Source organism: Aedes albopictus, unplaced genomic scaffold (genome assembly GCF_035046485.1).
Source record: "Aedes albopictus strain Foshan unplaced genomic scaffold, AalbF5 HiC_scaffold_444, whole genome shotgun sequence".
In the NCBI taxonomy this organism is placed as follows: Eukaryota; Metazoa; Arthropoda; class Insecta; order Diptera; family Culicidae; genus Aedes; species Aedes albopictus.
Genome location: NW_026917248.1, coordinates 1 through 25,000, shown reverse-complemented (window position 1 = coordinate 25,000; position 25,000 = coordinate 1). Strand labels below are relative to the sequence as shown.

The 25,000-nt window shown below is 35.7% G+C and overlaps 1 protein-coding gene across 1 annotated transcript; it reads right to left on the bottom strand.

Moving 5' to 3' along the window:
• Positions 1 to 3,380: 3,380 nt before the first annotated feature.
• On the bottom strand, positions 3,381 to 24,996 carry LOC109411800 (putative uncharacterized protein DDB_G0282133; the record flags this gene model as incomplete). Its single annotated transcript, XM_062843676.1, has 5 exons — positions 3,381 to 3,565; positions 18,957 to 19,120; positions 19,178 to 19,416; positions 19,476 to 19,650; positions 23,930 to 24,996. Coding segments are annotated over 5 exons (1,815 nt in total), but the record flags the coding sequence as incomplete, so codon positions are not given.
• Positions 24,997 to 25,000: the final 4 nt, after the last annotated feature.

Genomic DNA, 25,000 nt, shown 5'->3' with positions numbered 1-25,000 from the left:
GTTGACTTACAACTTTAGCTTGTTTCCTACGTATTTCGATCATTTACAGCTGGTAGAATGTCATTATTGTGAAGAAATAATGAATTCAAAAATGTGTGTTTTTTGGGGCTGGCAGGAAAGGTACGGGGCGAAATGGACACTCATCGGGGCATAATGGACACCCCTACATATTTTATGCTGTATCATTTTTCCCACCAAATAACTTCGAATTTTCCATGAATAAATCCGATTTTTCCATAATAAATTAGAAAATTCACAATAAAAAAATATCGAAAAAGCAATAAATAATTCAAAAAGTGCAATAAACGAAAAAATAAATAATCAATAAATGTCAAAAAATGAGCAATAAACGTAAATGCATTTTGAGCCAAAAAATCAAGTAGACCATGCGGCGAAGCCGCATAGAGGATTGAGGAACTGAGGCGGCAGAAGGCCGCCGAAGTTTCCGATATCCGATGCACCGTAACTGCATCCATTCAGTTCTAGGCAAACCACAGATCCAAGAGTTTGCCCGGTGTAATGCAAACATAGATTTTATCCCTTTTTTAGGTCCGACGAGCGATAGCGAGTTCGGACAGCAAGCAATTGCTCGATAAATTGCAATCATAGTTACGCAAGCTTTTCAGTCGTTTCAGTCATATAAGTGCGATTCAGCATTTCACTGTCTCATAATTTCCTGCATTTGTTTTTCATGGGTAACTTCGTCATTTTTTATTGCATTTTTTGAATTTTTTATTGCTTATTCAATATTTTTTTATTGTGAAATTTCTAATTTATTATGGAAAAATCGGATTTATTTATGGAAAATTCGAAGTTATTTGGTGGGAAAAATGGCTTTTTTTATTGCAACAGTTGATTTATTCATTGCATTATTGACGTTTTTAATTGCTCAAAAATCAATTATTTATTGAAACTTGTGAATTTTTTATGCATTTTTTTATTTGTTTATGGAACTTTTGTTATTTATTACTGCTTACAGCCCTGTTTCTTCACTGGGACTTTTTGAATTATTTATGGGAAATTTTGTATTTATTATGGAACGTTTAATTTTCTGCCTTAGAAAAACAATTGATTATTTTGCAAAGTTACTAATACGCTTATAATATGATTGTACTTTGCGTTCCTGGTGACAAAAACCTTATCGAAATCATTTTAAGCTGAGAATATCACAATTTCCAATCGCCTGTTAGAATTGCATTTTGGACACCCTTAGGTATATATAATTTGGACAGGGCAATTATCTCAATGTTTAGCCAAGAGTACTGCTAAATCATGGAAGTAGAATAAATTACCAAACAAACATGTTCTTGCAAATAATCAAATTTCTCCGCTTAACAGGCATCTATTTTGAAAACTATTACAGTTTTTGTAAAAAATCGAGGAAATATCGCCAGACCCACAGAATACGCCTCCAAGTATGCAATCGCACAGCTTCCCCATGTAGTTCGTCAGATGACCTACAATATTTACAGTAGAAAATTTGTACATATGTTGTTTATTAATATTGATAATAGTCTATTTTTTTTCATTACGTTGTGAAAACGTCACTGAGAAAAAGAGCGTTAAAACGACTTATTTTTCCATTAAAACAAAAGTTCCGAAAAGTACCACTTTTCGACATGTGTGCACTTTTTCGACATTTCAACATACATTTTTCATCAATTTTCGTGTGTGTATTCAATAGTAGGATGAACTGCATGTTATATGAGATAGGTTGACCATGATACTCAGTCGTACCTAATTCTGCAGAAGTGTGTAACCCTGAAAAAATCCTATTCAAACCTCATATTTTGTAATGACAAAGAATGTTGTATGCAACTCGTTGCAAAACTCGACTCGCGCTGAAAAAAATCATCATTTTGCAACTTGTTGCATGAATAACTATTACCAAATCAGGATGATAGTGTGTAATAATACACAGAATGTAAACATTGTTTTAGATACCAATAAAGATTTTGAAAAACAAATGCCGTATTTTGACCCTAGAGCCGCATTTTTTTGATTGAACATTGGTGTACGAAAAATGCAACCGTCATGCCATTATGTTCGAAACTATATTCCGAGTTTTGAATTTGGACTCGTCTCCCTACAACATGAATGTTAATTTTAAAGCCACCATGTAAGGAGTACTTTCACAGCTTTCTCGGTTGTCATACTTTTTGTATTATTTTGTAATTGTTTGGCAAAGTTTTGACTTGATTCGATGCATTGCTACATCAACCCTTAGTTTTCCGTTGATCGTGGCATCAGTATCACTTCTGCTATCGTTGAGAACACTTTCACACACAGTGTATTAGTTACAAATTTAGCAAGCCGATATATTGATGTATTGAACATTTGTTGTATAATTGTTTAATTTCCTTGATGTACTTTTGTACTAATATGCCGCCATGCAATATGTGCATGCAGAGCTTTTCCGTTTTCAGCAACATATGACTTTTGTTGAAGCTTCCTGTGCTGGCCCTGTCGGCTTGGATAAACAAATTTGTTAGGTTGTTTCCGATATTATGACTTGATCAAAAAACTTTTAGGTTTTACGAAACGTTTTTTTTTATTACTATTTTCTGTGTGTTTTGGTTAACATGACCTGTTTTTATCACGCCGAGGACCTGGGATCGAATCCAACTCCCAACATACTCACAAAATGTGGGTTCTTCCTTCGGAAGGGAAGTAAAACGTGCATCCCGAGATGAACTAGCCTACACTCTTGAAAAATTAGGAATTTACACGTGACGTAAATCATCAACGTACGTAAACATTTCCTGACTGAATGGCAAATTTGACTCAATTTTACATCCATCATGTAAGTTCGAGCTGATTTCACAAAATGTCAACAAACCTATCTGACCAGATAGTTAGAAACAGTTTTACATTTATCAATTCTCGGATACTTATTCAAAACGACGTATCAACATAGGATTCACGTGTATTATACGTCGTTTTGAAAAAGTATCCGAGAATTGTCTCACAACTCGGTGGAACAGCCGAGAGGTAAAGTGCGTGCCTCTCAATCAGCGGACCAGAGATCGAATACATTTCATTATTTTACTTACATATGTTTTATCTCTCGCTCCGGCTCTAGCGATTGCTAGCTCGACTTTATTTGTGATAGAAGACGTAAATTTGTGTCAAACGGGCCGCTCCTTTTATGTGCATCCAAGTGAACTTAAATTTACATGAGTTTTTCTAAGAGTGTAGGGTTAAAAATCTCGTTATTACAGACAAATTAAATAAATAAATGACCTGTTTTTGAAGATATTTTTAGCTCGAAGTTTCAAAATAATTGGACGAGTTTTAAACTATATTTTATTAATGGGTTTGCTCATGAGATCTAGTTGCTTAAAACAGCAAGTTACTGCATGCAAAAAGAACTGAATCTATATTTCAGCATCCGTTCATGAGTGCTTATCAATAGCTGGTATACATACCTGGTTGAATATGAGGAATATGTAGTCTAGAGGTATCGATGAAATAAGGTCGAGAAAAAACCATGTCTTCAGATAATGTTTTGCTATAAGCTTAGGATCTAATATCACTTGTTCGGCGTTATCTTGTTGCATAATGCCTGAAAATAGAAAAAAAAACATCATGTGCTTTTGTACCAGATTATATCTCCACACCACACGAAGAAACCCTGCTCCATTTTCTTTGCTAACGTAATTAATGAAAAAAGAATCCCGAAAAAATCATTCGCATAAAATCGTCACTGTAATCCAACTCACAATGAATATTAAATGTAAGGTTTAATAGGATTATGCATCTAGATTTTTTTTGTTGTTGTACAGATGTTATGTAATCATACCTTACATATATCTTAGATATAATCAATCATACGTGTACGTATGATTATATCAATATATGGATGGATTATACACATGTACCGTATGCGTGATAATGTTTGCACCATCGTACAAATAAGGTACTCATATCACCTGTACACACAATGTCTTGGTTTTTATTGCATGCACGTAAGCTCTAACTCATATCACGGTAGGTTGCGGGTAAAAAAAATCCGATTTCTTAAGTTTAAAATTTGCACCATGAAGGGGTAGCAGCGGTAGTCGAGACTTGTCCACGCGCAAATGTGAAAAAAAGACATTTCAGGAGTGTTCAGGAGAACCGTAAAACAGTCTTAGACCGAAAAAAAGCAAGGGCAACTATTCCCGAAGGTGTCCACTGGTCGTCCAAGGTTAACATGGATTAAGAAAGCTATCGCTGCCACCAAAAATAAGATTTGGGTGAATTATATGCGCTCAATGAGAAAAATGGCAAAGAAACGCGAAATCAGCGACTTAACAGCATGGCATATCGAAAAGGAAAATTACGGTGGCCTTTATGATCCTTCGACCATAGAAAAAAAAACTAACATTATTACCAATGGCGTCCAGGAGCTACGAGTAGCGCCATATAAGTAAGTCTTGAATTTTCCCGAACGCAACCTCCGTTTTTTTTTCGATTTCCGAAAAACTATCGATCCGTACCAAATTCCAGAATCAATAGTTATTATAACTTTTGTTTGTGTGTCAATGTCTACACCATTAGGCAATGTCAAAATAAAAAAATAAATTCAAAAATTGTTAATCTTGACTTTGACACTACCATGGATACTTTTCGACATTTGCGCGTGGACAAATCACGAGCTAGGTTGCCACTTAGTCATTATGCAAGTGTTAAACTAAGAAAATCAACACTTTTTATTCACAGCCTACTATTATATGAGTTGTAGCTTAAATGCCTGCAAATAAAACCAATACATTGTCTTCACAAGTAAAACTGGAATTTTATTTTACGATGGTGCAAACATTATCACGCATACGGTATGTACATGTATATTATTTGTAAAATTATTTACATGTACAATGCACATTGTACATATGTTCGTCATGTTATCAGATCCGGAATTTCATAGCATATCATGGAAATTTAGTATGAAAATTATGTAAATTACTATGAAGTATGGTATAACTATGGTGTGATCTCCTATACCGATTATTTCTTATTTGGTATTTCACTGTTTTCTATCAGTGGTGGAGAACAAACGATTTGTATCTGATATCTGATGATGGCTGAATGAAGTAGGCCGAAACGTTATGCCAAAAGGATTTGGAAAGTATTCTTTCACCGAAAGAAATCAACAAATTTTGAAACATAAAACTAAACGGTGACCAATAACCCCACAAAGGAACCTAATTTGTTTCAACTTATAACCATTACTCGTTAAAATGAGATGAAATACCATGAAATGGCGTGTCTTCCAGCTGAAATAAGCGGTCCCATAAGCGATCAGCAGAGAAGGCAAATTCCAAAAACTTACGCTGTATTTGGTCAGTGTTAGATGGCCTTTCAATCAATGAATTTATTTTGAAAATCCTAATTACAGATGTGAAATGAATTCAATTTGATTTCGCAGGTGAACTTATTGGACACAGTGTTAAAGCAACAATGGACAGTGTGCAAAACTGGGTACTGGTTTTGGGTGAACTATCCGCTTCATTAGAATCTCGCCGGGGACTGAGACAAGGTATGATGGACTCTCATGCCTAATCTTCAACATCGCTCTGGAAGGTGTGATGCGACGAGCCGGTCTTAACAGCCGGGGAAAGATTTTCACAAAATCCGATCAATTTGTGTGCTTTGCGGACGATATGGACATTATCGCCAGTACATTTTAAACGGTGGCAGAACTGTACATCCGTCTGAAACGCAAGGCAGCAAAGGTAGGCCTGGTGGTAAATGCCTCAAAAACAAAGTACATGCACAGACAAACAGCTTAACTCTTAAGGAAAACTTTTGTCCAGTGTCTTTTTCATGATCACACTGCCACCTGTTTGTATAACCGCGCGAGACACTGTCGGCCATGATGGATTTCGATTTGACGTTTGCTGACAGATCACTACTACACAAATCGCATATAATTTTCGTTTGCATCATTCAGCAACGTGTACACTGGCAAACGTCAAAGCGATCGAACACTAGCGCCTCTGGTTGAAGGATCGAGCAAATCAAATAAAATTTGAATTGATCGTTAAATGCATGTGCCAAGCCGTTTTGAAAAATGTTACGTCTGTTTGTCTGTGGTACATGCTTTTAGGTAAACAATTATTTAAAATATTGATACTTTACAATAATTTAAATAAAATCGACATTGATTTTCATTTGGGTCTAACTGACATTTTCGTGTTCTCTTCTTCGATCCTCTCTTTGTGTTATCACAGAATGTGTATTGAGTTTTCTAAAGATTTTTTGGTTGAAATGCGAAGAAGAAAAAGAATAATGATTTTGTTTGTTTTGATCAAGTTATTAGCGAAAAAGAGAGTCAACGAAGAGAAATCGATCAAGTCAGTTAGGCCCTTATGAAAAATCATTGTCGAAATATATTAATCAAAATGTCGGGTTCTTCGGGAAATTCATTAATAAATCCGATGAATTTTTAATATTTTTCAAATTAATTCAATTTATTTTTATTTTTATTACTTCCCTCGACCAGCCAAATAGCGGTGGGACAAATATTGTAATCAATGTGTATCGGCCTTATGTACTGCAATCTTCAGTTTCATTGAATATTTTGGGCGTTTTCCAAATTTGAATCGGAATTGGAATTCAAACTGCAAACTATAACGTTAAAAGAAAAAAGATTGATCGCATATCAAAAACTAATGTTATTGAATATGCATCATACCCATAGTTGTCATTGTACTACAAAAATCCAATATTATATTTTGCCAGAAAATTATCGCGCAAAGTTATGCAAAACATTTATAGATATTTCCGCACTTTTTGTAGAAGACACGAACCTTATATGATGTACTGGCGACGATCTATGAGCGATTTCGTACATTTTTGCGCGATAATCTACGGCGGAACACGCAATATAAAAGCCGTAAGACGAAACCTTGTTTTAGATGCGTGGGCGTCGTCGAATGGATTGAGGAAGTGGAGTGAAGTTGTACATCGTGCGAAGCAAAGAGAGCACCTCAGTTCTCGCCGACGCTTCTGGCGGTACCTGTACAATCGGAGCGACCAAATTATAGAAAAGCAGCCATCACGAGCAGATGCTTCTCGCTGAGATTCAGTCGTTTCGAAAAGCAGCAGTTGGCGTATCAGAAGATACTGGAAGAGAAGGATCGCGAGATGCAGAACGCATTGAGGGATCTGCAGCGCCAGTACAAATGCCGTATGAAGAAGAGGGAACAACAAATCCGAGACGAGCTGAATGCACCCCTGGCTGCACACTCGCCTAATGTATATTGCACAAACCTTTAGATTAGTTATACGTCAATGTGCATTTAGCTTTTATCGCGACCATAATTATAACCAGCAGAAAGCTGGTAGCACTGTTGTCTGAAAACACCTTTCAATAAACAAGCCTGCAGAGGCTCCCTTTTAATTTGTGCAATCCTCAGGTGCAATCGAACTGAATAGTCGTGTTTTGAGTTCACTCCGCTGTAGTGATTATTGATAGTGTAATGAATCTTTGAAAAATTATCGGTCAATGTACGCAAATGATTAATTCCAATTATTGATTGGAATTATTGAATTGTCCCTAATAATATCAAAAATAAATCGCCCAATCCTATTTGGAACGATCATCAATGACGTTGGTCGAAACCATGGGAGCATGAAGAGGCAAAAGCGGCAACAGCGCTCTGGATACATGTATGTGCGTTGAAGCAAAATATCAGAATGGATGCTATGTGACTGGTCGTGGAGTGGAAATATGCGGGCTAAAGACACTATATGCAACGACACGAAATGTTCCAATTGGAATTCCAAATTTGCTGTCAATGTCATTCCAATCGAGCAGGAGACCTGTCAAACGCGCTTTAACGTTGAACCATTCGTCATTGAAATCATCGTCATCATCAAACATTTGAAAGCAGTTTTTTCGTTCAAATCAAACATTTTTGCATCGAAAATGGATTCACTGTATTCTACATGAGAAACAGAATACAGTGAATACATTTTCGTGGCCTTTGTTTTGCTTTACAGCGAAAAAACTGCTTTTCTATTTCCGAAACATGATGACGAATGCTTGAGCCTTAAAAGCATTGCTCGACAGCATCATCGTCATGATGCGACAATCATCATCAACAGCAACAATCATCAGATTTCGTGTCTTTAGCATGGTAGGTCCAAGATAAGAAGTATATTCGAGATTTTTTGTCTTTATTATAGAACCTGGGAGTAGTTTATCTCTCGCATTTCGAGATGGTTTTTAAACACTTTTCTGTAACTAGAGATTAGCAAGATCTTCGATAGATGTTGTGGACATTCAAACTATTTATTTGTTTTCGAAGTTTATCAGACATTCCGCGGAATTCCGTTTGATTTCGTCAAAATTTATTTATAAGAGACAATTTTTTTTTTTTAATTTGGCGAAACGAAACGAATCATCAATTTCGCCTAGGTTTCGAGCTGTATTTGGCGAAATCATTCGGTATACCGCATACCCATAAAAAATGCTGTAAATTAGTGTTATATCGAAGACGGCTAATAACCGTCTTCGATTTTGGAGAAAAGGTAAGCGTCGTATTTTGTATAAGTGTTTTGGTGAAATACTGTGTAAAATTTAATTTGGGTGATGATTTTGCAGAAGCCATTTTGTGATGAGACAAAAAAAAAGCCTTAAGTGATTGATGAATAAAAAATACCATTTCTCACGTTTAGTACCTTTCATAGGGTTTAACTGCAATGATCGATTTGAAAAAAAAAACGTTAGTTGAATAATCTTTCGGTAACATGCTGTATAGTATTACTAGGAATAGTACAGAATTTAGAACAACATAAACAACAATAGGGAATAGAAAACCTGGCAAAAATAAGACTCCGTCAAAGCGCAGCATCGGCAAAGTGAACTTTTATCATTTGTTTTTTCGAGTTTTGCTCCATTGAAATAGGGTATTGGTTCCCTTATTAATCATGTGACTCCCATTTGCATCCTACGAAAAACATTGATTGAAGCACTGTTTGTTTTGTTTCTTATTTTTGTATGTTTTGTGAGAAGCGTTCACCCGTGAAAACAAAAAGAACGGAATCAATCGGTGCCTTAATTGCTTGTTTTCGAATAGGATGAATATGGGAGAGTGAGATTACTGATGGCACACATACCCCTCAAACGAGTTTATTCTGAACAGAGAAGTAAATTCTCTTTCAGATGCGTCTAGAACAAATTATACGATTAAATTCAAGCCCCTGGCATCCATGAATTTTATCGTAGCCAACATCTAACTGCGTTACACTCATATTCGCGAAAATTGAAACGAGCGTGTAATCAACAAACGCTGCTTTGTTTAATGTTGTGAGCCACACTCGAAATGCACCTTCACATTGCGTGTTTGTTGGGTTGCTTTATTCAACTAATCGCGTGCTTCTCTTCTCGTACGTTATTATGGCGCCACCACCAAACCGAATAGTGACGTTTTGAATAACGACACTTTTCGACTAGCGACATTTTTTTTAAGTGCCGGGTGTAGTGCGCTGTGTGCGTTCAATGATACACTATCATATTCGTCACTTCCGATGTATGTTGTAAACAACCCACAATTAGCAAAAATATTTTTCTCAAAAAAAGTTTTTCGATTTCCAACCGAATTCATAATAATATCAATGCGAGTTTAAAGTGCTTTGCGATTATTAGAGATGAAAAAAAAATGATTTCAAAAATTAATCAACAAACCAAAATAAACGTTATACAAAAAGTTCTTGATGTTTTAGCATCTGACAGTGGACGCTATTTATTAGCGCCCAGGACATACTGTCTACCATCATTCCAATGCATTGATATAGGCCGTGTCGGGGGCCTGATTAAATTGAAGAGCTCTTTCTATGCCTCTGGTGATCTTTCGGATTTTTGTAAGCTACACGGACAAAAAAGCGTTGACATTGAAACTAAAATAATGTTTGTTGAATTTAAACATTGAAATTCTTTTGAAAATATGTGAATTATTATAGTTTCAAACAGATTTGCTAATTTAAAATCCATGTGAAATTATGTTTGATTTAACAATCCAGTGTTTAATAGCGGCTCTTGTGGAAATTAACATATTACTACTTTGTTTCTAAGTCAATTTAACTGACCAATCCCTCGGCATCGAATAGGATTGTAAATACCACAATATTTAACATGCACGCTAAAACTGCTCAGCACTAAAATGTGTAAGATCTACTCATAAGTGCATAATTTCCAGACCACACAAAAATGTGTGACAGTTACACATTCTCAAAAAACAGCTCGTACACTCGTCTAGATGCGAAATGTTGATTTTTTGTTGTTGTCCAAGGTCACTAGTAAACCTAGCTAGACTGGCGTACACAAGTTTTTGCGAATTTAACGATTTGGCGGACACTGGAGCTGATTTTGTAAATGTGCAAGGGTTACACATTTTTGGTGTAGTCTGGAAATTATGCACTTTAGTGCTGAGCGGCGTTAGCGTGTGAGAGCAAGTCGAGTATTTTGATGCAAATGTTTTACTGATGAATCCCTCAGTCACATCTGACAAACCAATCAGAATGTTTTGTTTTGCAAAGCATTTACTACTTTGCTAATGCTGGAAAAGGGATAGTTTTCAAGTTATGCAAAGCTGTTGTACATGAAAAGCATAATTGAAAATTAATTTTAACTAGTGCGGCATGCGTTATACAAGGTAAGACATTTGTGAAAAATTGTAAATTTGATTAATCAGGAGATTTCCTTTTATTTCTATGAGAATCTTTTTTTTTCTCTTTTTAATATAAATAATAACAACTCAGAGAAAAAAAAACAAGCATATTGTTTTCTAATGAATATATTATGGAAAATAAAAGAAAACTAGTTTTGAAAGTACCATAATATTGTAGATGTCAAGCTTGACAGCCCACGTCAAAAGCCTGAAACTATTGTTATTTCAATCAGATTTCCGATTGAGGAACGATAATACAGGATTGTAAAAACAATCATACAGGATTGTAAAAACAATCATACGTTCTCCTTGCGGCCAAAACAATGTCAAATTCTTTTTGACTTTACGTCGAATATAGTTATTTTTACCGTAGAATTTTTTGCGTGTATCCATCCGATGTATGTATATCATGAATGATGATATTAACCCTAGGTGGCCGGTAGGGTACCCGGGTACCTTTTTCGATTTCAATTCTCGATATTTCTATGTTGAAACTCTGCTAGATCTAAGTACTCGTGAATATATATGTACACTCAGCGAAGTAAATTACCGAAATTTATCAAGATACCTTATGAAATTTAGCCATAACTGTAAAGTATAGATGCCATAAGAATACCTTATGAAAATTAATGATGCTTATTATGACCTTATTACATAAGACAAACTTACGAAAAGAGCAGAAAAATTATAAAATGATGCCCAAGCCATGTATGTCGACATTGAAAATATCGTGTTGCCGAATGCGTATAAAAGCCAAGCTGTGCGTCGATTCTGCGTCATGAAGCGACCTTATGAAATTCATTCTAGTGATGAATGATGACGACGTTTAAATCAAATTTGCAAGAAAATGATAAGAGTTAGAAGTTCGGCGTCAAAGAACGAATTGTAGAGTGGAACAGGGGCAAGAATTTTTCCAAAGAAAGAATTTTAATTTATTACGCATGTTTCAAAGATAATTGACATAAACAAATTTAAACACACTATTTTTAGCTATTTTGCTCTAGTAAACTTAGCTATTTAACTAAACCAATCTATTCAAAGATGCAATTTGATAGAAAATTCAATAATCTTTCGAATAAGGGTAAAAAAACTGCTATAAGTTCGACCATTTTCAAGTTATAGCCAGTTAAGGCATTAAGAGTCAAAAACATGGGGAGTTCAATAACTACGTAACGGTTGAGATTTGACCATAAGCGTAGAACAATTTTTTCCCCATTTATGGTCCTCTATCACCCATTAAAAAGTTTGCACTCAGGAACCTAACACCCTGTATGTCAGAGTCATAATTACTTAGAGTTACACACTTATTTCTGAATTGCCTGTTCGATACTTTTTTGACGAGATGATAACAGCAGTACGATCTCGGTAGTTTCGGTAATCGATTTTACTGAGGCTCAGTAAAACAACTGTCAAAATCGTATGGAAAAGGTAAACAATGCATTTTTGCTGAACAAAATGCTAATCAAAATTAAGTGTGTAGTGTCTTTGGCAAAGTTGTTTGATAAGTCAAAATGTTACAGCTGATTAACTATTGGATGTGGGATTCTGACACACTGGGCGACTAGTTTACAATAGTTTACAAATGATTAGAATTTCTCAAAAAGTTTTCAACAAATTTTGACTAATTGAGAAACTATTTTTTGGCAAAATTTTTGGGCACTTTATAAAAAGTTACAACATGTTGAATATTTTTTGAATAAATATAAAGTGCATGATTTTTCAAAATTTCAACTACCACTAGTTAGTTGGAAACTTGAACCAAACGGCTTTCAAACTGAAAATTCTTGACAAGATAAACAACTTTTCCAAAGAAATCGATCGGTGATTCTTGTTATATCAAAAATAGATGTAACACTGACGCAATATCCATTCCATATATTTCAAGATCCTAACTATTTAGACAGTTGGTGTCCTTGACAAAATTGTTTGGCTGGTCAAGAACTTTCAATTGATGGGCCGTATGATTTCAAATCCTTCCACTAGGAGGTGCTAGAGGGCATACACATTTTTAGTTTTACTTATCTCAGGATCGTGATTAATTGGTAAGATGGGTTGCTTCATTAAAGTTGTTTGGTAGATCAAGGACTTTCAGTTTAATAGCCGTATGGTATTCTGCCACACAGTGGTGGTAGTTGCAAATTTTCAAAAGCATGCCAATTTTATTAATTATCCAGTACACATTCAACAAGCCGTAACTTTTTATAAAATATATCAAAAATTCTCAAATTTTGACTGATAGTTCCTCATCTTGTTATCTGTAATTTCTACAAATTTGGACTTGATTGGTTAGCTCTACAGAAATATGGAGCACTTTAAGCAGAATCATATTTTTGACTGTTGTTCTATTAACTCTTATATCTTAGGAATAAGTGAATCAATTCAAATTAAATTTTAAAAGTTGAGAATTATATATTGATCTTTGATTACTATTTGATTTGAATTCAATGTGTCCAAAGTGAAAAAAGTTGCAGCTTGTAGAATACTTTTCAAGAAATTCTATTCCCTTCACTGCTTTTGCAAAATGGAAACTAACGTCTTCTAGTGGCAATATCTCGCATCTATTTATAAGTCAACTGCAAGTCCTTTCCTTACCAAACAACTCTGCCGAAGAATTCATATTTCTATGTAATAGGGATCCAGTGATGTATGAAATCTTAAATTTGTAAGTTCTCTAGCGCCGCCTGTTGGTGGAACTTTAAATCCAACTATCCATCAACTGTAAGTCTTTGACCAACTTAATAACTTTGTAATTTCGTCAGTGTTTCGTCTGTTGGCTACTGATATCACAGAAATTTTCAGTTTTGACCAAACACCATCTCCCCCGTCCTTCGAAAGTCTACGTAGTTTATGAACGGGCAATGGTACGTAATTTATAAACGATATCTTGAAAAAAGAGCTCATACACAACGAGAACGAAACTGTTTTGAAAATATGTTTGTACAGTTCAGAAGCCGTCCAAGCCAGAAAGATTTGGTCTTTTCCACAGAACTTTTCTTCGTGACGTTACAACGCAAATTTCAACCAGGTGAAACTCAGGCTTCCGTGAACCGATTTTCTTTCTTTTAGTCTCATTTGAAAGATCTTTTCGAGTACAAAGAGCATACAAAATTTCATATTTGTAAAGTTTTCCGTATTTGAACAAAATTTAAAAATGTTGATTTTTCGTGACGTTACAACGCAATAAAAACCCATACTATGATCAGCCATATTTCAGAGTTGTAAAGTCTTCCGATTAAAAATCTTTTTAGTCTAGTCTAGTCTAGTCTACACATACACAGCTATTCATTGGAAGAATCCTGGAAATTGATAAGATCGACTACTTCTATCATTTCTCTTGTCATTAATGATTGCAGTGCATCAGGGATGTATTACAAGCATTAAGCGGCCAGGCCTACTGTGCAGCGTTGTGATCGTTATTATTAACGGGGACATCTCGTACCAACCGTTCCGTGAAAAGTGAGAATAATATACCGCTTCGTAACCTGGGACGATTTTCGGCTTGGCAGTCGCAATTGCAATCAAACGATCAGATATTCTCCTTCATCCGACGTTTCGATGTTTATTACATCTTCTTCAGGGAATTAGAAGTGTTAATCGCTTTCGTTCTGAAAAGCTTTGTGAAAGCATAATCCGTCTAAAACAATATTTAAAAAAAAAAAAAAAAAAAAAAAAAAAAAAAAAAAAAAAAAAAAAAAAAACGTTGGGATCCACTTCTAGAACACTAATAATATTCGCAGAATTCGGTTCGCGCTTCTAACAACACTACCAACGGCCAATTTGTTTAAGCTAACTTAGCTCACTTAGCTTAAACAAATTGGCCGTTGGTAGTGTTGTTAGAAGCGCGAACCGAATTCTGCGAATATTATTAGTGTTCTAGAAGTGGATCCCAACGTTTTTTTTTTTTTAAATATTGTTTTAGACGGATTATGCTTTCACAAAGCTTTTCAGAACGAAAGCGATTAACACTTCTAATTCCCTGAAGAAGATGTAATAAACATCGAAACGTCGGATGAAGGAGAATATCTGATCGTTTGATTGCAATTGCGACTGCCAAGCCGAAAATCGTCCCAGGTTTCCAGATTCCTCAGTCGATAGCTACCTCCATATACCGCTTCGTTGGAAGTGATTTTGCTAAGAATGTAAATGTCACTCCATGTCCTCTGGAATCCTGGGATGGGACAAAGGTATTTCCCCCGTATGCCCTGTCTCTCAAGCCTAGGCTAAAGCGCCTTTCCCCAAATGAACGTTTATTCGTAATATTTGAATTGAATTGAATTGAAAGTCCACTTGCACTTGCTTCATTGCAGTGCATTTACTGCACCACAAGATACTACACGGAGCAGACCCACTTTCATTCGCGGAAAAAAATATAAGCTTGGCATCAAACCGTAGCACCAACAGTCTTCCCATAAACCATGCGGAAGAATCACTTCTTTAAGTAACAATTTTCTTCTCTACCGGATGGCGTAGCACCGCCAGATATTTTCCTCTCAAACCGGCCGAATAAATAATAAACGCGGAAACGAACAAAACGTGACAGCTACGGATAAAGACTAAATAGACAACTTTCATAAAATTAATGAGAAGCTCATGTTTTTTTGGTGCAGTTATTAAGCAACTTCAAGTAATGTATTACTCCACATACTAACATTTTACAGCTATATATCTGGTGGCAAAGCCAAAATAAAAGTTAAAAAAAAAAATATCAGTTCAATTTTTTTTTTCGAGTTTGATCCTCGATTTGATCTAGCATCTAGTATGTGCATTTATAAATTAATATGCACGACCGTTCATGTGCTTCAATTACTTTTCTTACAATAATAATAAGTCAAAGAAAAATCAAAATGATTAGAATTTAATAAACATTAGTTTTGCTTCGGTTGAATACGTCCTGTTATTATGAAACGCTGATAGCACAAGTTTACAAAATAAAACGAAAGTCGTGAACTTCTGTCAACGACCAAAATTTTTGAAGTACAATTTAGTGCTGATTTCGAAACCGACCTTCAAAAAAATTTAAGTTTTTGAGTTTTAGCTCAATATCGAGTTTTACAACTTTTCAAAATATGTAATTTACTAAAATTCAAATATATTGCGTTTTGTTTAACCAATTTTAAAACTTTTTTCATCAATTGAAAGCTAAATACAATACCATTCGATCATCTGATTACAGGTTTTGCGTCAGATTGATGAAATTCAAGATATTGGCGAGTTTTAGGGACGATCTTCTTAAATTTTAGCAAAATTTCCATTTTTTTTAATGTATTTTTTTCCATGAGAGAAAAACAACTTAAAAATTCTTTCTCGACGTTTAGTTGACATATCATATGTAGGCGAGTCATAGTAAAAATTTCAGCTCAATCGGAGCATTAATTACGGAGGATGAGATGTTTGAAGTGAACGACTTTGCTTAAAAATAGAACAAAAATCGATTTCAAATCATCAACCTTGTATGGAAAGTCGAAAAAATTTTCGCTCTACTGTATTTTTTTTCTTTCGCGTTTTCGAACTCAGGGCATGATTCTACACCGAAAATGATTATCAGCTTACCGAGTTCAAAAATGCTGTAAACTAGTGTAGCCTATTGTTGGCTTACACTTACTACGAAAAAAAAATGTTTTCGTGTGGATAAAAATTGTTGCGTCAGTGAAGGATGGTGATCTAGTACTACCATTTATACGCCTCCACTGTGTTTTTTCGCCCACAATTCTATATAACACTTTACTCACTGTCTAGCTGTTCAACTTCAATCGTCTTTCCTGCCTACGTTATTCGTCATTTTGATTCATTTGTGCTTCATCTAGATCACCAAACCGTAAGTTTAAATTAGGACGCAAACCACACAATATGACACTTATAACAAACACTTTTCATAGGACCATGCAACAACGAAACATAGACAACACTACAGGCTGAATGTTTTTGGACAGCTACGAATAATTCTTTGTAAGTTTATGTTATATGTAAAACCACTTTTAATAATTAATGTATCATGTCTCTGTCTGTAAACCAAATAAAATAAGATCCCTGAGGAAGATCCAAATCGGGATCGAAACGTTGGAGCCAAGATAATAAATTCGTAGGCCAACTTATTAAGACTGCAAGCCAGACCAAAGTAAATCCAACCTATCAAATAACTTTACTGAACACACAGTCTTTCTCTGTGATCATGATCCTGATATACATGAGATATGAAAATAGCATGCTCACTAGCGCCACCTATGTATGGAGTTTCAAATCAAACGGACCGTCATCTGCAAATACTTGGCCTACACAACAATTTTTACAAAGGTGCTATCTTTCATTAGAATAACTAGCCACATAAGTCCAATTTGCAACAGACTGTTCGTGTGACTAACATCTAGTTTGCCACATCCTTACAGCGTCAGTAGCGCTACTAGAAGTGTCAAATAAATTTTGCTTACCAAAACAAAAGGTCCTCTACAAGATGGACACATAAAATAGTCAATTATTGCAATTAAACTTATAAACATAATTGAATGGGAAAAGTGACAACAGCACCATTGGAGTTCTAGTGTATTTCTATTTGTATTTCTAAGTGATACTAATGTTCGGTTTGTTAAATTCAACTCTAATTTGGGTGAAATCCAGATCGAACTATATAGTGTACCGTGATTTCGGATGAAATTGATCAGTGGAGTGAAATTGATCGACGAGAGGCCCATTTTTATTCGTTAAAAATAACGCTATGGACTTTAAACGATTTGTAAAAAATGACCATCATCTGGCTCAAGAGTTATTGAATGATGAGTTTACATGTTTTACAGCCAATTAGTCACACATTTCTGTATAAAATTCAATATTTTCCGAAACTGCCTGTCAGACGAACTTCAAAGACACTTTCCAACTTTTATTACCGTAGCAGTATCGCAAATGTAATGAATATTGAAATGAATGTTTTTAGCTGCCAAGTATTCGCTAAACCCGATTTCGCCATCAAAAGTTCTATAAATATTGAAATTTATGCATAAAATTGCACTTTTCCGGAAGTTATATCATATTTAGTATGGAAATTGCATACTTCCAGGCGATTTCTTAAGATTTACTAAACTTCAAACTTAAATAATTTAAAATTCAGTAAACTTGTAAAAATTTTGCTTAGCTTTTCGCATTTTTTTGTAATAAAATGATTTGCAGTAGAATTTTTAACCTGGTGAAAACCATGGTCGTACTTGTTTTAAAGCATTAAATTTATCCATATCGATAAGTATTCCTAAATTATTCGTCAAAAACTACGAAAAGTGATCAATTTCACCCGAACATCAAATGTGAAACTGTTTTTTTGGTATTCATATTACTAAATTATTAAAGTTTTGTGTTACGTTTCGCGAAATTCAACAAACACTAGATTCGAACTTTTGTCCCAGCCAGTGAATCAAAATTCAACCATCGCGCAACAATAATGACAATGTCGCAACCTGTATTTGTTGCGACAAACAAACCCATGCGACATAAGTTTGTCCCAACTTAAAAATAATGGGATTAACATCGTACACCACGAGTTTAGAGATTTTTAAGCCTTGCATTGCGATTTTCGAACGGTAACTTCGAGGCGGTAAACACTGCAACTCTGGTGATGCTCTATCATCAAACCGTTTCGACTTTGGGTTAGCAATAATTGATTATTCACGAGTTGAAAAGTACGCAACAAATTCAGCTTCTGTTTTGTCTGCAACAAAAAATTTCGAGATCATGTCATTATCTGTTACCAGTAGAGATAAAGAGTAATCGTCGCACCTTCTTTGTTGCTTGTTTTGTGCCTCTTTTGTCTGACAATTCTCTTCACTGGTCCCAGCGGTGGGACAAAAGTTCGAATTTGACACACTTACAAAATGTGTTGTAACTTAAAATTGTTTGTTCCGAAAACTTTAGCTCATGCATAGTAGAAACACTACACAGTATGCATTTATTTTAATCTGCTTCGTTTTTTTTTTTGTAAAAAAATAAATTTTAAACTACGGTAGAGCTTTTGTCCCACCTTATTCTTTAATTGTAATCTGAAATGGCTCGCTCGATGAAAAATGCCTTAAACTATTTATAAATGACAAAGCTATTTTTCGGCGAATTTTTTACATCCTTCCTCCTCGTGGCCAGCTTGCCCATGCCTTAATACATGGTTCCTAACCATATCAGTGACTTTCTCTTCCCCCTAGAATGCTACAATGCTTCCTCACTAATGGGCGCTCGAAAAGGAAGGGTTCGATAACTGAATTTGAAAAAAATCAAAAGCTCAACATTCATATAACCAAATGAATCAAGTTTTAATGTTCTTATTACCTGTTCTAAAATTGACTACAATGTCAACCAAAAATATCGTATCACTTAAGCAATTGAAGGCAATCCATCTCGTGCTGAGGTCATCATTGAAAAAAGATATGGCAACAGGCAATATAATCAGATTGGCTACTAGTAATAGTAACATACACAAGTCCCAGTAAAACCTGAAATGATGTTGACAGTATTAGAATAGTGCGAACCCAAAATTGATTTTTCATTACCTAAATGAACTACAGGGATGAATCACCCAATGACCGGATGTCTTCTGTCGAATTCTTTCTTTCACAAGGGCCTTTTTACTTCCGAACAGTTTCATGGCAAGTCGATTGTCTGTTGGTTGAAACCATGCTTGAAGCTGGTTTTTCAAAAAATTCGATGATGGTTTTTCGGTAGATGGTGGAATGCTTGGAAGTGGTTCCTCTTTTGGTGTTCCGTAAAGGGAAACATCGTCAAAATGTACCTAAAAGTAAAACAAATTTAGGAATAGTTTGCTAGCCTATTACTTAATTTGTGTAAAACCTTCGATTTGGCCATATCGTTTATGTAATCATTGATCAACAGCGCTTCATCATCCAATGCTGTCACTAGGGAGTCTGTGCAAGTGTTATCAATCGATACCCTCAAATCATTATCATTTTGATTTAAGAGATTCGAATGAAACCTAATGGAATCAGTGCTAGCAGCGTTGAATAATCTGAAAGGTAGAGAAAAAAGGTTATTATTTATGAGCACGGCTGTAATATCAATATACCAAATTAAATTGAACAAAAAATCATATGATGGTGTAAACTCAACACCTGAATATAGTTGGCTTGCATTGTTTACTCGAAATATTTTTGTTTGAATGGATACTACAGTTACGATTGATTGATGCCTCAAATTAATTATAAACACTGTAAATGTGTTCTGATGCAAATAGAGATCGCCGAAACAGAATCATAAAAATGAGACTTCATGTTAGAACCTCAGACTGTGCACATCATCCTCGCTCGCATCCAATCGAAAATTTGTACGTTGGTGGTTATTTCTGTTTTCGATTTCGTTAGCCTTGTATCGTATACTAAACCATATTTTATGCAGCACAGGTAAATACTAAACAATAACAGACACGCTTTTTCAATCTATCAGATTCAGAACGATTTCTGACATGGTATAATTATACTCGTGTGTATCGTTAAAAAACATCTACTGGCTTTTTGAACAACTTGATCGTTTGAATTGCTTGGTATGATTTGTAGATTCAATGAAAAAGCTGTTAATAATTCAATATTATAAACATTGAATACGTTCAATACAAGGTTCTGTAATACACGTTTCACTTATTATAATAGATGAAAATAGCCAATAGGTGGCGCAAGCTGATGAGATAACACCAACCCAGTGACAGGCATAGTTGTTAACAATGTATAAACGGGCCCGAATGTACATATCAAGTTGAAATGAGCCTGACATATCTCTACTGTCAAACAATGTTATTAGTATAGGTATACCATAGGCATGGATAATACAGGTCCCTAACATAACAAGCTGGTTACTTCAATATAAACAAAAGTCTACGGAAGAGGTGGGTATTATTTGCCAGCCCACAAACATTTGTGGGTGGGTAGGTAGGTTTTGTCCTAAGTCTGAGGTTCATACTGTAAAACGGGGCGAATAGTAACAAATAATTTATTGTAAAAAAATATAATTATGTTTAAAATTTATCAATTTAGCTAGTTTTTTCGACAAAAAATCTGTTTCCCTTCCTTCCAACTTTCACTGCACAGTATTTATCATATAACGCCTGCGATTTATGCAATCTTTGCAATCGTGCGAACTGTGCGCTCATCTTCAGAATAACGAAACATAAAATTCTATCACATTACGCCTGGCATCCACGCACTAATGTGTGAACCTTAGCCAACCATATCCCACCAACATTCCGACATCCACATGAACTGATATTGTAAATAATCATAAAACTATGCCTTGTATTGTTTTTTGAGAGGTTCCTGATGTTTTGGTATCCTTAGTTGTATAAAGGTTCAAAATAAAATCAAATTTTAAAAATGTTTTATATGGGAAAATTTGGCCTTTTCAAAAAATCATATCTCAAAAACTAAAAAACATACACACACGAAAATTTGATAGTAAAAAACATACATCTCTGATTTTTTGATATGCTACTTCAAATTTCTTGATTTTTCTTATAAAATGTAAAGCCAGGGTCTTTGGCCCCGAGAATGAAAACCGTGAAAAAACTAATATAATTGCAAATTTTTTTCACAAAAACACAATTTTTCAACGTATTTTCACGACCCTTATTCGCTAGACAAGTGCTTTATCAACTAAGCTACCGAGCCAATTAATGATCCGGCATTTTAGCTGTCATAAGGTAATTCAAATCTCATCGATCTATATCATGTAAGTATTGGGTAGTCAGTCGGGGGTACTACAGAGACTCCCCGACTCAATGGCCTCAGGGTCGGCACGTTCACTACACGTTACTCGCGGGCAGGTAGTTCTCACACAAAATGGAGGAAAACCACAGCACATTCACACATTACAACAGTTTATTGTTCTACAACTTTCTTGGCTTATTCCTGGCACTCTCACTCCCACTTTCTTACAAACTATCTGACCTTTTCTGTTGCGGGGCCCCTTCTCCTTCTGATCCACCACCTCTCCTTCCTCGTCTCCAACGGCGACTCGCGTGCGGGCGTGGATCCTCGCCTCGCTCTCCACGGTTTCCGGGGGTGGCTTGGGACTCGCGCTGCTCCGTATTCCGGCCTGCTACTCGTCCGGGTCCTTACCGATGTCGTAGTGGATCGGTCTTCGGTTTTTGCCGGAATGACTTTGGGCACTCGGATTTCGTAGGGCACTTCACGGGGTTTTAAACCAAAAAACGGCGGGGTTCTGGGACGGGGAATGAATTACTTTTCAGGTCTATACCGAAGAATATCACTCTTACCTGATGTCCTCTTCGCCTCCTTTCCACTTCTTCAAACTCCTTCTATAACTTCTCACTGCTTTTATTGTCTCCACTTCTCCACTTCTCCACTTCTCTTTGTGTAATTGTCGACTGTCTTAATTGACGAACTCTATGCAAGTGAGTCTGCAGTATGGAGTGAACAAGCTTGGAGGTCCACGACCTCGTACCTCGGTCATTGCCCCCACATCCCATGTTGTGATCTATTAATGGCCCCATTACGCCACCCCTCATGGCCGCCCAAGATTGGTAACCATCCATCTGGCGGTGGGTTTTGGAACTGAGGTGGGTGGATGATGGTGATCTTCTCGCAGGGTGGTGGAACCTGAACTTGACTAAGCCTGGCGCTGTCGGGAGTTTAGCTGGGAAAAACCTACATTCATAATGAATACTACTTGCTATATTTAAACATTCACGGTTCACACAAAATAACACAAACTTCTCGGTAGTACTCACAACACGAAGTATACAACACTTACAATCATCTTTCCCTAAAATCGCCGGGTCATTAATTGGCTCGGTAGCTTAGTTGGTAAAGCACTTGTCTAGCGCAAAAGGATCGTGAGTTCAAATCTCACCTGAGCTGTGGATTTTTCCCAATTTAACCAAAAAATTACCCATCTGTACATATGCACGTTGAGTTATTTGAAAATCATAATTGACCACACGGATTGGCATAACCGAAAATGTGCACTTTGAGTGAAAAAAGGAGTTTGAAATCGGTCAATTATTTCAAAAATTATGGTTAAAAAACAGGTTTAAAAATCAAGGTTTTAAAGGACCACTCTATCTGAAAATTGGCCATCGTAATGGCGAAATAAAAAAAAAATACGGTTCTAATTATTTTCGATGAACCTCAAACCCACTGATTTTCACGACAATCGGAGTTGACCTACATCGTTTGTCTAAGGATGTACACTGTGGTGCATAATTGATCGGACAAACGCCGATTTTCATACAAAATGGCCAAGTTTGAGATGCTGTAACTATAGTTTGCTTTGGTGGATTGAGCTCAATTTTTGACATGGAACTACGAATATGCTGAATTTTGTGTATACAAAGTATAAAATGTTTTCGTTCACATGTCTGGGCGTGGCAAGGCGTTGAAAATATTGCAAAAGTGATCGGACAGCGGCACGCGTGTAAATCAAAGTAAATCAAAGCTCAATCCACCAAAGCAAACCATAGTTACAGAATCTCAAACTTATTTATTTTGTATGAAAATCGGCATTTGTCCGATCAATTATGCACTACAGTGTATACACACTTAGAAAAATTCACCGACTTCGGTAATATTTTACCGAAATCTCAACCGTTAAGTTTTTTACCGGAGAAATTCGGTGACGTTTACCGAACTTCGTTAAAAATTGACAGATAAACGATAACAATTTACCGAAATTTGGCAATTTTTACAGAATTTCGGTAAAAAACCATTACCGAACGCTCAGCAGTTGAGATTTCGGTAAAATTTACCGAACGCGACTAGCTGTGTATATTCTATATATTAGAGTGGGTCAACGTTGTATGGGAAAAATGTATATTAGATCGCATCAGCCCGGAACAAAGCCTTTTGAATATAGATCCAAAATAACTGTGCAAAATTTGGTAGCAAATGGTTGCGTCCCCATATTCCGCATTGCGATTGAAGTTTGTATGGAATTTAGTATGGGAACACATACTTTTTGCATTATACTAATAAATTGATTTTTTTTTTGGTCTAAAACCAGGTAACTAATGATGTTGAAGTGCAGAAATTTTAAGTTTTCGAAGGGTTTGATTATTGAACGCTTACAGCTCCACCTAGCGGAAAAATTCGAAAACTTAAAATTTCTGCATACATTTGGTCAAGTTTTCAAGCGTTTTGAGCGCCCCCGATTTTTCTCAAATTTTGAACGTAGCTTCTGCGAGTTCAAAACAACTGATTTAGGAGGTATGCATTGTGTTATTAGCTGTAATGATTTAGGAAACCTAAAGTAATAAGAAAAAAATCAAGGATTATACATACCTTCCGTTCAGTTTGAAGCTTCTCTTCTTTTTCGTTCGATTTAGACTGTTCGTGTTTGGCGAACCAGTGTAGTATTGGCTCAATATATGATTGGAATAAAGATTGTAAACACTGTTGCTGTAGCAGTTAGGGTTGTTTTGATTATTGTTGTTCTCAGTAGGTGCACTTAGTTGTCTGTTAAACTCAATGTTTTTACTATTCAATTCACTAACTTGTGTATTCAATTCGATAATACTCTTCAATTGATTGGTTTCACTTTGATGATTACTGCTACTACTACTGCTAATGTTTATTGTGTTACTATTGTTATTGCTTTTGTTACGGTTATTACTATGTATATTTATATTAGCACCAGAACTCGAGCATTTCTTGTCATAATTAAGTTTGTTGAAGTTGATGTTCTTATTATTAGATGAATCACTATTACTGTTAATCCTTGATCTACTAAAAACTAGTGTGCCGCTACCATTTATAGATTCAGCTGGTGTTATAGAACAGCCTTGCCGATGTTGAGAGAGTTGTTGCTGATGAAACTGAGCTAAACTACTAGATTGTTGCTGTGAACTTGCAACTGCTGTTGTGTTTGATGAAGAGTTAGTCGAAGATATACTACTACCATACGGCTGCACAAATGTGCTGTTGTCTGAGCTTAGACCACCCTGTAAAGAATGGAACGATCCCTGGCACGAGCTTAGCAATGCATTTTTGCTTAATGAAGGCTTGTTTGAGTTATTCAATGAATGCGCTTGTTGTAGAACACTTTTACATCCATTAAACAGTGGTGAATTTCTTACACTATTGTTCGAATTGTCATTTGATTCACTCAGCATGTGCTGATGCTCCAACACGTTACTCGTTGTGGGTGTGTTCAAATTGTTACTGTTATCACTTTTGTAATACTTTGATTGATAATCATCACCTCCATTTCCCGCACTAGTGCCGGCAGCACTTGATACAACGCTTTTATGGACACCACTGCAATTATTTGCTGATAAAGATTTTGCGCTATTTTTTACAAGATTAAAGTTCAAATTATTTTCATCTGGTACTGACGACGCTTTATCCAAGTTG